The sequence below is a fragment of the Postia placenta genome (assembly GCF_002117355.1).
Source record: "Postia placenta MAD-698-R-SB12 unplaced genomic scaffold POSPLAscaffold_10, whole genome shotgun sequence".
NCBI classification, from domain to species: domain Eukaryota; kingdom Fungi; phylum Basidiomycota; class Agaricomycetes; order Polyporales; family Adustoporiaceae; genus Rhodonia; species Rhodonia placenta.
In genome coordinates this window covers 765,160-778,441 of record NW_020169841.1, presented here as the reverse complement: position 1 = coordinate 778,441, position 13,282 = coordinate 765,160, and the positions used below count along the sequence as shown (strand labels likewise).

The window sequence follows — 13,282 nt, the reverse complement described above, 5'->3', positions numbered from 1 at the left end:
CGCGTGCGCGAGGTACGCTCACCGCCCGAACCGACCCCGTTCACGCCACGCCGTTCCTCTCGCCTGTATGTGTATCTCCTACCGGCTCGCCATTGCTGTACTAGAGATAATCACCTACGTAGCCGCTTCTAGTTATGCCTCACCTCGTGCTCATGCTCCCCACACACGCCCAGCCCTCTCGAGCTACCGGACAACAGAACATACAGCCCGCGAACGATGGATTGCTTGCGCTTCACCCTTCCATGCTACCGGACAGCCCGTGCTACATTGACACCTCGTTACGATACGCACATGCATGTAGTATTATCCGGCATAGGGCAACGCCCTCAAGCGGATATAGATCGGATTCAACGAATCAAAAACAAAACTTTGCGTGCATAGCTGCCTGGTACGGTCAGGAGAGCGCAGAGCTACTGGATGCGAACGTCACGTATACATAAAGTCAGCGAGCGTGCGCTGGGGCGCGCGAGAGGGCTTACGGCGGATACTGTCGACCTGCGCCTGAGAGCTGCCGTAGAGGGGGCTGAGGTCAAGTATTGCTTAAGACTGACGCAAACCAGTCTCGTACAACTAAATGTTCCATTTCCGCACCTCTCTCGCGCGTGATAACGGGATGACACAATCCAATACTAAGCCACTACATCGGTCTCATATTGTTGGAACGGCTGGGTTTCAATGTAGAATCTGGGTATGCTACGGGGTTAATTTGGTACACAGCACGACAACTTCTTCCGGTCACTAGTCTAAACGTCCGTTCCATTCATGATTATATGTCGTGCCACCTTCAATTCTTTCCAAGGACGATGCAGGTACGCGTCGGAATATAGATCTGCTTGGAATCTTCATTACACACACAGAACGGCGAGCCGAAAATGAAGGCTGACCTGTAACCAGTTCTTTCTCCCATTCCATTCCATGGGCGTTGTGAAGTACTGCCCACCCGGGAGCACGTTCTCGAAGCCGCCGAAGCGCTTCTCGTCGCTGCTCAGGACAACGTGGTACTCCCCGGGCTCCTCCACTCCGACACGATAGTCCGTGAATGATTGCGACGGGTGGAAATTGAACACGAATAGTAGCCCCGCGCGCTCGAACACGACCACTTTGTCGACTTCGTGTTTCAGAGAGACGTAAGCAGGCTCGGCCGCAAGCCAGCCGTATTTCTCCTCTGTGTGGTTCATAGCCTTATCGAACTCGTTGAGATACTTGTAGCGCAAGAGAGGATCATCGACAACGTTCCACTGCCTCCGGGCGTAGTGGAAGGAGTTGCCGTTGCCCTCACGCGGGAAGTCGAGCCACTAGATGAAAGTGGCGTCAGAATGTTTTCCCAAATTTCTGAACGAGGAAGGTGTACCTCCGGATGGCCGAATTCGTTCCCTTCAAAGTTGAGATATCCTTCACCGCCCAGCGAATGCACTAACAGTCTGCGATGCGAACCAGGTGAACGCCTGCCAGACTGCTTGACTAGCAATACTCACCGTATCATCTTGTGCAGCGCAATACCTCGAGCGATGACAGGTGTATACTCCGTTATATCCGACATGTTCGTGTACATTTCCTTGTCCATCAGCCAGAACGCGAGGGTCTTATCCCCTACTAGCGCCTGGTCGTGACTCTCGGCGTACGCGATGCTCTTCTCTTTGTATCGCCGGTTTGTCAAGGTGTGCACGATGTTCCCCATCTCCCACTCGTCGTCACTCTTGTGCTTCAGCAGCTTTATCCACATGTCCGGGATTGCCATCGATAGCCGATAGTCGAACCCAACCCCACCTTTCGAGACGGGGGCGCAGAGAAGGGGCATGCCGGAGACATCCTCTGCAATAGTGATGCACGATGGGAAGAGTTCATGCATTGCGTCATTGGCCTAGAACACTGTCAAAAACTGTGTTTCCTCACGAACTGGAAGAACATACCAGCATGAGATACACGATGGCCTCGATATCCGCATTATCTCCGAAGTATTCGTGATATCCACCAGAGAACCCGGTGCCGATTCCATGATGCACGTACATCATGCTCGTCACCCCATCGAATCGGAAGCCATCAAACTGGTACTCCTCCATCCAGAAGCGTAGGTTGCTCATGAGGAAGCGAAGCACCTCGTAGTGGCCGTAGTTGAATAGACGACTATCCCAGAGCTCATGCCGCCCCTTTCCACCCTCGTGGAAGTACTGATGGTCCGTCCCGTCGAATTGGTTGAGCCCATCGAGCACGTTCTTACAGGCATGCGAGTGCACAATGTCGAGGAGAACTGTGATTCCCATGCCATGCGCGGTGTCTATGAGTTCTTTGAGGTCTTCAGGTGTACCATAGCGGGAACTTGCTGCAAAAAAGTTTGTAACTTGGTACCCAAACGCTGCGCAACACTCGTCAGTCGCCGGTATACATATCTAGCATTAAGAAGAACATACAAGCATAATACGCATGCTCCATAACTGCCATGAGCTGGATGGTGTTGTAGCCGAGATCCTTGATTCTCGGCAGCATGTGGGCAGTAAATTCCTTGTATGTCCCTACGCGATACTCGTTCGTCGAGATCCCGACATGGGCTTCATATATCCGCACACTCCTCGGCTGAGGAGGACGAGCATTCTTGAACTGATATCGCTCTGACTGGGGTGGGTTCCAGAATCGGGCATCATAGACGGGAGAAACAGACAGATCCTGCGTGACGCGCTTGATCCAGACTGGGAGTCGCTCAATGCGCTCGCCTGATGGTGTGATCATCGAGATCTAAAGTAATTGGTCATTATGGAATTTTAAAAAGGCGTGCATAAGCGCACCTTGATCTTGGAGTCGTGCGGGATAGCGCATACACCTGGTTCTTTGGGCGGGATGGTGATCTCCCACACGCCAAAGGAGTCTTTGACCATCGGATGCGAGGTCCTATTCCAATTGTCTGGTTCATGATAAGCACGCATTCAGCAGCAAGTTTTAGCCAGCGCGTACGTACTGAAGTCGCCGATCAAGGCCGCCTCCTTCGCGTTCGGTGCCCACTCCCTGTACACGAGCTCGCCGTCGTCGCGTACATGGAGCCCAAACTTGAGATAGCCCTTCGTGAACGAGTCGTAACCCCCCTCGTTCTGCTCTATAGTATCGCGCCATTTCCTAAACGCGTTGTGTCGATGCACAATCGAGGGCGCATTGGGTTCAAGCCAGGGGTCGACATCGAGCACAGTCTTCGCATCGATAGGCGTCGTTGGCATTCTCGCACCGTGTCGTGAATGTCAGAAAGAGATTGGTGCGGGTGTATGCGGGCTGAAAGAGGACGAGGAGGGATCGAGACGCCCATCTGCGCCATTCTGAGATGCAGACGATGACGGGCGGACTCCAGTCTCCAGAACGCCCAGACCAGACGCGTCCTGACATCACACCACGTGATGCGGGGTCGCTTGCCATGTGATTCAAACGCGGGGAATAACTTCGGCGACAGCTGATCGCGTTCAGGAACTCGCCATAGCGCGGCAGGAACGTCAAAGTACAGTGTCATTGGGTCTGCTATGCAACCTCTGCTCACTGCCAGCACCTTCCTCCACTACATCCCGAACGACCAGCATGCCGCCTCCAGCGCAAGCCAGGCAAGTAGAGAAGAACTCAATCCTGGCGTCTGTCATCGGCAAAGCGGGAGCCGTCTGTACCCTGCTCGGGCTCTCACTTGTCGTCTTTACCTACCGGCGGTCTTTGACTCCCCTGTATGGCTCCGTACCCACCGAGCTTCATCTCAACAAGGTAGTCTGGATAGCATGTATCATTGGTAGCTTTGCACCTACAGTGTCGATCTCCTATGCTGCCTTTGCTGCAGGTGTGCTACTCTGTCTCATGCCAAACTCGGCATATTGGGCCGCAGTTTACACAGGGAGGATGGGAGACCCAGTATGGGGTCCTGTAGTGGTGCACATTATGGTGCTGCTACCGGTGCTTGCGCTAGGCGTTGCAATCGTAAAAGCTCTACAGGTGAGTGTTGCTCTGCATGACTATCAGTGTCTGCATAGTAGATACCTGTGCGCGCTCATGAAATGTGAGTATCTCACCGATTTATTTAGCAGACTACGGACCAGCAAGAGAACGCAGCGCCGCAACAACTGATCACACTTCCTGTCGCTCAGACATCCATCATGACGCTGCAGGATCTATGGCCAGTGTTTTCACGCTTGAGGAGCGTGCCGGAAAGTCAAGTTGTAAGAAGGAGTTCATTGCGTGTGTTCGTCGGGAGCTGACGCCGCGACGACTAGATATTGTATGTTGGGTCTTTGATACTAGTCATTTGGACAATCTCCCCTCTCCTGTACTCACCCGTGGAGACGTCGAACGCATCCAATACAACAGTGCCAGACTCTTCACCAGCAGTAATAGTTACGCAGAAGGGCAAGCCCAAGCACAAGAGGAAGCCCTCAAGCACAAAGGCAATCACGAAGCCCGCCGGACCCAGCTCGCCTGTACCAGTATCAGTCTCTCCAAGTAGCCCACAAACGCGCACGAAGACATCCTCTAACCAAAGCCTGATGCGCCTCATTCTTCTGCCTCTAATCCCTATGTTGGTTTCGACCATCCTGCAGCCCCCTACTCTTCCGAAACCCCTCGGGGAACCATATCTTCATCCCGCATACCCTCTCCGCATTATCTCATCCGTTCGCTCGTCATACTCCGGTGTTGTCCTCGTCGGCGAGGTCCTGCCGCCCATCGGGGACAAGCCCGCACTTGGCGCCGTACACTCGCTACGATACCTCCGTGCTGGTCACTCGTTACTCGGAGGAGCATGGATAGGTGAGGCCGCGATTCTAGGACGGCACGATTCAGACCCTGTAGGATTGGACGAAGCGGGCGAGCCAGTCGGTGACTCCATGTACCATGCATTCATGCTGCAGGATGCGGCAAGGCTCTTCGAGAGGGAGGGAGGCAAAAAGCGCGAGAATGCACTGGTAATGTGAGGAGACTCCTGTGTCATTGGTTCCAGCAAATCCTGATGTATTTTCTATGGCAGAGGCCTAGGAACGGGTGTCGCCGCCTCTTCACTGATACGAAGTAATGTGTCCACCACCATTGTCGAGATCGACCCCGCTGTGTACGAGGCTGCGAGGCGCTTCTTTGCCTTCCCCGAACCCGGACCTGGAAAGGTCTTCATTAAGGACGCAAGGACATGGGTGAGAGAACACCGGCGCGAACGCGAATCTGCCACAAGATTAGGAGACCAGGCGGGACACGCTGACGAGACGGAGCCAAACATGTTCGACATCGTGCTGCATGACGTGTTTACAGGCGGAACCATGCCATCGCATGTCTTCACGCAGCAATTTTGGAACGACACGAAAGCCTTAATGAGTTCAGATGGTATACTCGCGGTGGTGGGTCGCCTCGCATGCTTAACATGAGTCGGATGCTGAACCCCTTTTTTTATTTGGCTCGCTAGAATTTCGCTGGACAACTCGATTCGGAACCCGCACGAGCGATTATCATGACCCTACTGTCTACCTTTGATACTTGCCGGGCATTCTGCGACGAGGTATCACCGGATGAGCAAGCTAAGAGCGAGTTCCACAATTGGGTGAGTCGATAAAATTTCCGTTTCTTCCATCCACTTACACACTGCAGGTGTTCTTCTGCTCGCCATCATCCGCTCTCCTAACGCTCCGAGCACCGCGCTCGTCGGACTACTTCGGGTCCGTGCAGCGTGCACAAATCCTCAATACTCTACAGCAGCGTGAATTCGACCTTAAATCCTTGACGGAGGACATTTTGGAAGAGCAGAGGGATCAGTACATCTTGACAGACGCGCGAAATCCTTTAGGCAAATGGCAGGAGAAGGAGGCGCTGAGCCATTGGAGAATTATGCGAGAAGTATTCCCAAACGCCGTGTGGGAGACATATTAAACGAATATCTGTGATTTTGTTTCTTTTATCTGGATCTGCAGTTTGTTTCTCACTAAATAGAATACATAAAATGACGGTCTGTTGAAACCGACGCGACGCGAACTTGGGTTGACGCGCTTGTCACAATACCTGTCGCGATCACGTGTATATGTCACACGCTGTCCGTTTGGAAATTGTCACCGCGCTCGCTGACAGTGCCAAGCGCCATCCCCTCACAAGTCCGCTCCTGCATTCCCCTCGGCTGTGGTTGACCGCTTATTTGTTTCTGCAAACTGATCAGCGTAAAATCTGTACCAGCGGCCTTGTTCGTCGTATATTCCTCTTCTCACACCATGCCTGAGCCTCGACGCTCGACACGCGCAGCGTCCGCGAAACCTGCGTCTCAGCCCGCTACGAAGGCTACCACGAAGCCAGTCGCTAAAGCTACCTCCAAAGTTGCTTCGAAGGCGGCGGTGAAACCAACTACACAGACTGCAGAGAAACCCGCGACAAAACTCGCTGCAAAGGCCGCCCCGAAACCCACTACACGCGGCCGGGCCACCACGAAGGTGGCAAAACGCGCTGCGTCACCCGAGAACAGCCCTCCTCCACCCCCCAAACGGGCGCGAGGTGCTCCGAAGATAGTTGAAAATGGCGTCAACCACGTAGACGAATCTGAGCCCGCCGCCGTCCCCAAGGTCCGCAAGGCATCTGTTCCTCCACCACGGAAGGTCGTAAAGCAGGTCAAGCCTTATTTCAACCCTCTTCCCACTCCTCCGGAACATGTTCGTCCTGCGCCGCAGATGTTTGTATGGGGCGCTGGCAACTTTGGTCAGTTTGGTATGGGCGCAGACCTGCTTGACGAGTATGACAAGCCGAAGAAAAACTTATGGATTGAGAAGAGAATGCGAGAAGGCGTATTCGGTGACGACGAAGCTAGTCTGGAATCCGTTGCCGCTGGTGGCCTCCATTCCCTGTTCGTAGATGAGAAAGGGACTGTAAGTATACTGACCATATTTTATGATTTTTACTAATCTTTGGAATAGGTTTGGTCTTGTGGAGTCAATGATGATGCCGCACTTGGGCGCGTCACAACCGACGTTCCCAACCCAGAAAAGGAGGGCGAATTCCTTGATGTAGACACCCTCACAGCAGAGCCGAATCCTCTCCAGTCCCTCGTGGATGAGAATTTCCGCGCAGTGCGTATAGCTGCTGGTGATACAATCTCCGCCGCTATCAGTTCACAGGGTGATTTGCGTGTCTGGGGATCGTTCCGAGTGCGTCCTTATTACGTTTAGTGCTCTCTGTATAGTTGTTGAACACGATCCTCAGGGCGTAGAAGGCGTTCTCGGATTCTCAAGCGGCCATCGCCATCAATTCCTGCCTGCATCCATCTTGGAGTTGAAGTCAAGACCTGGAGACGCAGAGAAGTTCTCCGGCCTTGCGGCCGGAAACAACCACCTTCTCGTCTTGACTACCCATGGCAATGTTTACACCTGGGGGGCTGGCGAACAGGGCCAGCTGGGGCGGAAAGTCCTCGAGCGCCGTAAAATTCACGGCACAGTCCCTGAGAAGATCGTTTTTGGTCACCGTTCGCTGAAGGCCGTTGTCGTTGGCGCTGGGAGTTACTCTTCGTTTGCTGTTGACGAAAGCGGAGACGTCTGGGGCTGGGGTCTCAATAGCATGGGCCAGACGGGAACTGGATTCATGACCAACTCAGCGGACGCCGAGGTGCAGACCCCGAAGAAGGTCATTGGGCTTGACAAGACAACCCTGAACGGCGCCACAGTCGTGCAGATCGCAGGCGGGGAGCACCATACGCTCTTCCTCACGTCCGTGGGAAGAGTATATGCGTGCGGTCGCTCCGAGGGCGGCCAACTTGGGCTTGCCGATGACGACGTCGCATTCCAAGATCGCGAGTTTCCAGACATGCTTGCTAAGCCGGCCATCATCACATTCCCAGATGCCGACGATCCCGTGGTTCACATTTCGGCTGGAATTCACAACAATGTCGCCATTACGAAGGGTGGTGCACTCTATACATGGGGCACTGGCCCGCAGGGTGAGCTCGGTGTTGGTGATGAGACCGAGGCTCGGATTCCAACAGTGGTGGTTCGAAGAGAAGGTGGTTCTTGGGCTGCCGTCACAGCATCGTGTGGTGGCCAACATACACTGGCGCTACTGAGGAGAAAAAATTGATTGTCAACCGAAATTTTCAATCGTATACCTGCTGGCTAGAGTGGCACCAACCGAACTCCTGACTTGTACAGTCTTATCTCTACCGTATTGTAATCCGCAGTTCTATTCGAGTTACAACATCGGAATCTGCGTCTGCGACCCCGTTTCCACGAAGACAAGAAGTGAGCTGGTAAGTGCAAGGTGAGCTTTGGTACTCTACAATCCTTGCGCGCCACTTAGTGCTGGTTCCCTGGAGCAGGTCATACAGGCCTCGGTATCCCCTTCCGCGCTCGTGCAGAACGCAAGTCTTGGCAGCCTCACAGCCGAGAGCTATAACGCTCTCTGACCCCATGGCCGATCACCCAGAGTTGGAAACGAGCTGCATGGTGCTGACACATCTACATCGACGCCTGTCTGGCGTGCTATGCAACCCTGCTAGATCCAACGTCCAATATCACAATGCGCCGGCTTTGTGCCGACGGATGTCGCATTTCGTCGGCTCGCCGGGACAGGCTGGATGCAAGTATCGCCGACATCATCGTTGGTCGATGGACACTCGCAAACCGCAGTCGACGGATTTCGTAGAGTCAGCGTGCTACGACGGGCATACAACCAGGGGGCAACGGCCTCTCAGGAGTGCCATTTTGTCAAGCCGTGAGCACCCCATCGGGTCCCGACCGTTGACGGTTCCTTCCATTTAGGTGTTGCTGGTGCGCATCAAGTTGATTGTCTGTGCCTGCCAGATATGCTCATCCTAGAGTATACGATAGCGCAACAGCGCATCAATACCTCTGATGACTTGATGCTTGTTACCGACAAGAATAATCAATCGCATGCTCCTGTCAATGGTTGTCAGTGAGTTGATCGAAACGGAGTCCGAAGACCATACGAGACCATCATATTGCATATTGGCAGGCACAAAGTTCTAAATGGGCCACTACCGTCGGACCGTCTCGCAACTGGCGGTAGTATGGGTTCATGACGAGCCTCTGGTAGCACATGCTAACCTGCCGGTTAGCAGCGTTATAAGCATTCGCGGCCTGCAGCGGCTGTACGTATCTCCGGCTGTTGCATGTGGTTCACCTCGAGAAGTCGAGTATAAGAAGGTAGGTAGCAAGGGGCTGGAAACTACATTCAGGCTCTTCGTGTTGACTTAGCACATACTGGCCCTTCGAGGACTAAAGCTTATATCTATTTATTTACGACGATGCTCTTTACCGCCGCCGCCACTCTCTTTCCCCTCATTAGTACTGGGTTTGTCGCTGCGGCGCACATCCCCGACTTTCATAAGCATGAGCTAGGCCGCCGAACAACTGGAGCAGCATTCTCGAGCGGTATCAAGAGAGGTTTATCGTTCAATGATGCTTCCTTGACGCACGACTTCAACTCTGGGTGAGTCTACGGGTCTGGTTCTGAGTCTGGATATTCGCTGACGCAACTAAAGCCAGGTGAGCTGGGCATACAACTGGGATTCGAGCTACACCGGCACACTCCCAAGCGGGGTGACGTTCATACCCATGCTCTGGGGGACGTCCTCGGATCACACCAGCCAGTGGTCCGCCAATGCCAACACGGCCATCCGCAATGGCGCAGAATATCTACTGGGGTTTGTCGTCCAGTCAGTCGTCTTCTGGGACCGAAACTTACCTCTTCCTTGGCACCCAGGTTCAACGAGCCCGATTTGTCCACACAGTCTAACCTCACCCCCCAAGAAGCAGCCGCCGCATGGATGCAGTACATGCAGCCCTTTGCAGGCAAGGCCAAACTCGTGTCCCCCGCCATTACCAACGGCGCTGCCCCCATGGGCGAGACCTGGCTCAGTGACTTCCTGTCGGAGTGTAGCGGCTGCACAATCGACGCCATCGCGATGCACATATACGACTCGGCGACCAACGAGGCATACTATCAAAGCTACATTTCCGGTCTCGCTTCGAAATATGGCAAGCCTGTCTGGGTCACAGAGGTACGCCAATATTTTCTGCTGAACACGTTTACACAACGCTGACCTCCATATATAGTTTGGTGCCACCGGCACAACATCCGCGGAGGGAACATTCCTCGCGTCGATGGTTGAATATCTGGACGGTCTGAGCGGCGTAGCTGCATACGCATGGTTCATGGACGAGGCAGGCAATCTTGTCAACAGTGATGGCAGTTTGACCGCACTCGGCGACGCATATGTGGACAATAATTGACCGGTGTCAATGAAAGGTGACTCAATATTATTATTACTAGTCTGCATGTTCTTTGACTCGTCGGTCAATGTTATTTATTGCGTTCAATCTGCTCTATTATGCGCAGTTTTGCCTTCACGATATTGATGGCCACAACACTGTAGGTAAACCCAGATCGGATTAAACATGACCGCCACTGTTTCGTAAGAGGCCCAAACCAAGAATTACATTTCTTTTGCCAAAAGAAGCACATCGTGAAACATTCCCAAATGTATACAGCAGCCATACACTCAGTCTGGTTATGAAACCAAGCCCTCCACTGTGCCCCCTTCAATCCCGGATGGTATCACTGCCGAACAGCTCAACTGTACGTGGCAGAAAGACGGCCTACGATATACTCCTCAGTCGTCACAGGAGCATACTTGGCCTCCTTCCCTGCGCACGTCGGGAGACAGGCGATGTGCGCGCCCGCATTCGGGTTGCAGAAGAACGCAATGGACTGCCGCGCAGGGGTGATGCTCTCCGTCGCGCTAACCTGCTTCGCAGGGGGCGCGACCACACGATGCAGCGTCGAGCGTAGGACGTCGTTACTCCACCGCGCGAGCAGGTCGCCGGCGTTGATGACAATGGTGCCAGGCTGGGGGCGATGCATGTTAGCACAAGAGAAGGCGTGAGCGACTGACTCGCAATGATACTCACGATCGGAGGAGCGGGCTGGAATTGCTTCGTGTGAGGGTTCTGGACTTCGAGTCCACCGACCTGGGAGGAGAGAATGAGATGCTAGCACCCTGGGACAATATGTGACTCACAGAGTCTTGGAAGAGCAAGGTTAGCGTGCCGTAATCTGCGCGTTTCGTGTCAAATCGACAGGCGGCAACTAGAGGGGCAAAAGACCCTTGCCTGAGTGTGCGCCCGCCCGAGCCTGTCCCTCTTGCTGGAGGAGCTGTCTCCGGATGGGCGGGTAGTTCAGCAGGCGCAGGTTATGGTACTGCTCGTGAATCTTGTCCTCAAAGAACATCTCGTCGAGGTCGAGCCCGATCGCGATCGCGCGCATGACGAGAGTGTGCAGGTCGTGGCACGTCTGGAAGAACTGCAGCATCGTCTCGCGGAAGCCGGGAGCGGCGCCCTCCTGCGGCCAGCGGTTCTTCCAGGTCGCGTCCCAGTCACGCCCAATCTCCATGGATTCCTTGAAGTCGGGCGCCTTGGCGCGCAGCGCGGCGATCTCGTTCGCGTCGGCGGACTGGGTGACGCGCTCGCGCCCAATCTGCACGTAACCACGGTTTGCACGGGGGTCCTCCCATGCCAGCTGGGACTGTACAGTTCAAGTCTCATCAGTATCTTGCCAGCGGTACTTGTTCAATTATGGACATACCTTGGCCTCCATCGGCAGACGGAAGAACTCGGCGCTCTGCGGCAGTGGATACCATTCAGCGTCCAGGCGGAAAGAAGTTGAAGAGCGGTCACCTTCTTGAATGTATGCTGAACAGTGTCATCGGAGATACCATGCTTGTTGAGGTAGATGAACCCGACTTCCTTGAAACCTCTAACAATATCATCTGCAGTGCGGCGCTTCTCTGCTTGAGAGGCTGCCGTGCGGAATTTGCTGAAGTCGATCAAGGGGATACTGAAAGCCGCGTCGGACTTCACGTCCTGATGCCAAACAGCGTATACGGTTTCATATTCGTCAGTCGATCAAAAAATGAGCGGGGAGCTCACCTCGGCCAACGTCGCAAGTGAGCGCGTCTGTGAACGTTTCAATGCATGACCCAACCGTCCCCAACGACCGCAGTTTGAGATATTCCTGAAAGCCATCCTTGACTATACGGACCAGGTGGCAACAAGAAATTCACACTGTGCACCCCAGACCTTATATCTGATAGCTGAGAGCTAGGACGAGATAACCGCAGGCTACTTAAGTATTTCCCGCCCAAAGGTGCTGCCACCAGCTTAACCTTGGTCGTTATCTGAAGCCTTTGGCGCTTGGCACTCATTTCAAATTCAGTCTGGTGGAAAGCAAAACTAGAACAGAACTGGGTACTGAAGGTGTAGAGTACATCAACGGGTATAAACTGCATTACTTTGAGCACTCGACTAGAAGCTTCCGAAATTAGTGAATCTGTTTGCCACGCGCCCTTCCAAATCGCATCCAAGCAACGTCGCGATGAGGTCGGATGACGGGGATAGAGTATGTGAACGCCGCCTGGCGAACGCGGGTGACGTTGCAACGTCGCTTGGTTTTGTCCTGGTGAATCTACAACGTACGTAAGTGGCGAGCTCCACACAGCACCCGCAATGGGAGGAATGAACCTTATGTCTCAACATGATTAGCTTGGCCATGCAGGCTGGTGGACCCGTCTCGCGGAATGGCGTGCCTGTGAACCAGTCTACCTATAACCTCTGAGGAAACGGAAGAGCGACGTACGGGAGGCCACCAACGCTATCCCCATCTCATGCGCGTCCAGCTCGTCCCCACCCGTAATTGACGTCCATATAGATGGGAAGAGCACACAACATAGGATAAAGGAGCCGAAGAGAGACAAGAGGAACATGAAGGGCATAGTGGTCGACGCGCGAGGGCCACACGGCTTCTATGGGCGACAGGCCGAAAGAGCGCAGGCCTATAGTCGCATGGATTGTCCAGGTCAAAAGAACGGGACCCTACAAAGAGAAGAGGTACCGGGGCGGACTGCTATAAAGTGTCTTCCCCGATGGTTGTTCGCTTATTGCGCGCCCAGCTTGTCACAATGGGGCGTACCAGACCATTATTGGTTAGTCTCGCCTTTCTGCGAGGTGCCGAGACCAGAATATTCTGATCCCTCCCACGCGCGTTCACACGGCGCACCCTCATTGGCTCACTCCCACTCTCGACTCGTTTCACGAGCAGTGAACAAGCTGGCCGGCCCATTGGCGCTACACAAGGAAAGAACGTCGCATTTCGTTCATGTCTCGCCTTGCTCTCGTATTCGTGACATTGTTTGCATATTATGTCCCGTCAACGCATTCGCATCACATGGCAGTGTACACGATCATCGTTTCCCAGGATGGTGGTCTTCCCAAGATCAACAATACACAGGAGGTGTCTGCCC

The 13,282-nt window shown here is 53.9% G+C and overlaps 6 protein-coding genes across 6 annotated transcripts; 3 read left to right on the top strand and 3 right to left on the bottom strand.

Moving 5' to 3' along the window:
* Positions 1–784: 784 nt before the first annotated feature.
* POSPLADRAFT_1058553 (glycoside hydrolase family 13 protein) lies at positions 785–3,203 on the bottom strand (the record flags this gene model as incomplete). The annotated part of the gene is made up of 8 exons (XM_024481053.1): positions 785–829; positions 885–1,295; positions 1,352–1,421; positions 1,476–1,861; positions 1,911–2,353; positions 2,409–2,730; positions 2,781–2,896; positions 2,951–3,203. 8 exons carry the CDS (start codon positions 3,201–3,203, stop codon positions 785–787), a joined length of 2,046 nt encoding a protein of 681 aa, XP_024337184.1.
* Positions 3,204–3,552: 349 nt separating this feature from the next.
* POSPLADRAFT_1148154 (hypothetical protein) lies at positions 3,553–5,865 on the top strand (the record flags this gene model as incomplete). Its single annotated transcript, XM_024486145.1, has 5 exons — positions 3,553–3,988; positions 4,441–4,921; positions 4,979–5,339; positions 5,405–5,539; positions 5,587–5,865. The coding sequence occupies 5 exons, from the start codon at positions 3,553–3,555 to the stop codon at positions 5,863–5,865; spliced, it is 1,692 nt and encodes a 563-aa protein (XP_024337183.1).
* Positions 5,866–6,074: 209 nt separating this feature from the next.
* POSPLADRAFT_1182909 (hypothetical protein) lies at positions 6,075–8,156 on the top strand. The gene is made up of 3 exons (XM_024488957.1): positions 6,075–6,842; positions 6,891–7,121; positions 7,177–8,156. Exons 1-3 carry the CDS (start codon positions 6,198–6,200, stop codon positions 8,041–8,043), a joined length of 1,743 nt encoding a protein of 580 aa, XP_024337182.1. The 5' UTR covers positions 6,075–6,197; the 3' UTR covers positions 8,044–8,156.
* Positions 8,157–9,349: 1,193 nt separating this feature from the next.
* On the top strand, positions 9,350–10,163 carry POSPLADRAFT_1111832 (glycoside hydrolase family 128 protein; the record flags this gene model as incomplete). Its single annotated transcript, XM_024483383.1, has 4 exons — positions 9,350–9,414; positions 9,467–9,628; positions 9,688–9,985; positions 10,041–10,163. Coding segments are annotated over 4 exons (648 nt in total), but the record flags the coding sequence as incomplete, so codon positions are not given.
* Positions 10,164–10,401: 238 nt separating this feature from the next.
* On the bottom strand, positions 10,402–12,067 carry POSPLADRAFT_1040573 (hypothetical protein). The gene is made up of 7 exons (XM_024477762.1): positions 11,913–12,067; positions 11,661–11,846; positions 11,569–11,604; positions 11,097–11,508; positions 11,006–11,040; positions 10,896–10,955; positions 10,402–10,833 (listed from the first exon to the last, which is right to left on the bottom strand). The coding sequence occupies exons 1-7, from the start codon at positions 12,006–12,008 to the stop codon at positions 10,558–10,560; spliced, it is 1,101 nt and encodes a 366-aa protein (XP_024337180.1). The 5' UTR covers positions 12,009–12,067; the 3' UTR covers positions 10,402–10,557.
* Positions 12,068–12,303: 236 nt separating this feature from the next.
* On the bottom strand, positions 12,304–12,745 carry POSPLADRAFT_1148141 (hypothetical protein; the record flags this gene model as incomplete). The annotated part of the gene is made up of 3 exons (XM_024486143.1): positions 12,304–12,447; positions 12,504–12,568; positions 12,619–12,745. The coding sequence occupies 3 exons, from the start codon at positions 12,743–12,745 to the stop codon at positions 12,304–12,306; spliced, it is 336 nt and encodes a 111-aa protein (XP_024337179.1).
* Positions 12,746–13,282: the final 537 nt, after the last annotated feature.

Bases quoted from the DNA above. Each gene is read 5' to 3' on its own strand.
- POSPLADRAFT_1182909 (XM_024488957.1), top strand. From the start codon at position 6,198: ATGCCTGAGCCTCGACGCTCGACACGCGCAGCGTCCGCGAAACCTGCG. The intron at 6,843-6,890 runs GTAAGTATACTG...TCTTTGGAATAG, and splicing joins TCGTAGATGAGAAAGGGACT to GTTTGGTCTTGTGGAGTCAA. The intron at 7,122-7,176 runs GTGCGTCCTTAT...CACGATCCTCAG, and splicing joins GTGTCTGGGGATCGTTCCGA to GGCGTAGAAGGCGTTCTCGG.
- POSPLADRAFT_1040573 (XM_024477762.1), bottom strand. From the start codon at position 12,008: ATGGCTTTCAGGAATATCTCAAACTGCGGTCGTTGGGGACGGTTGGGT. The intron at 11,605-11,660 runs GTGACCGCTCTT...CCACTGCCGCAG, and splicing joins TTCAGCATACATTCAAGAAG to AGCGCCGAGTTCTTCCGTCT. The intron at 10,834-10,895 runs GTGAGTATCATT...CATCGCCCCCAG, and splicing joins TCCAGCCCGCTCCTCCGATC to CCTGGCACCATTGTCATCAA.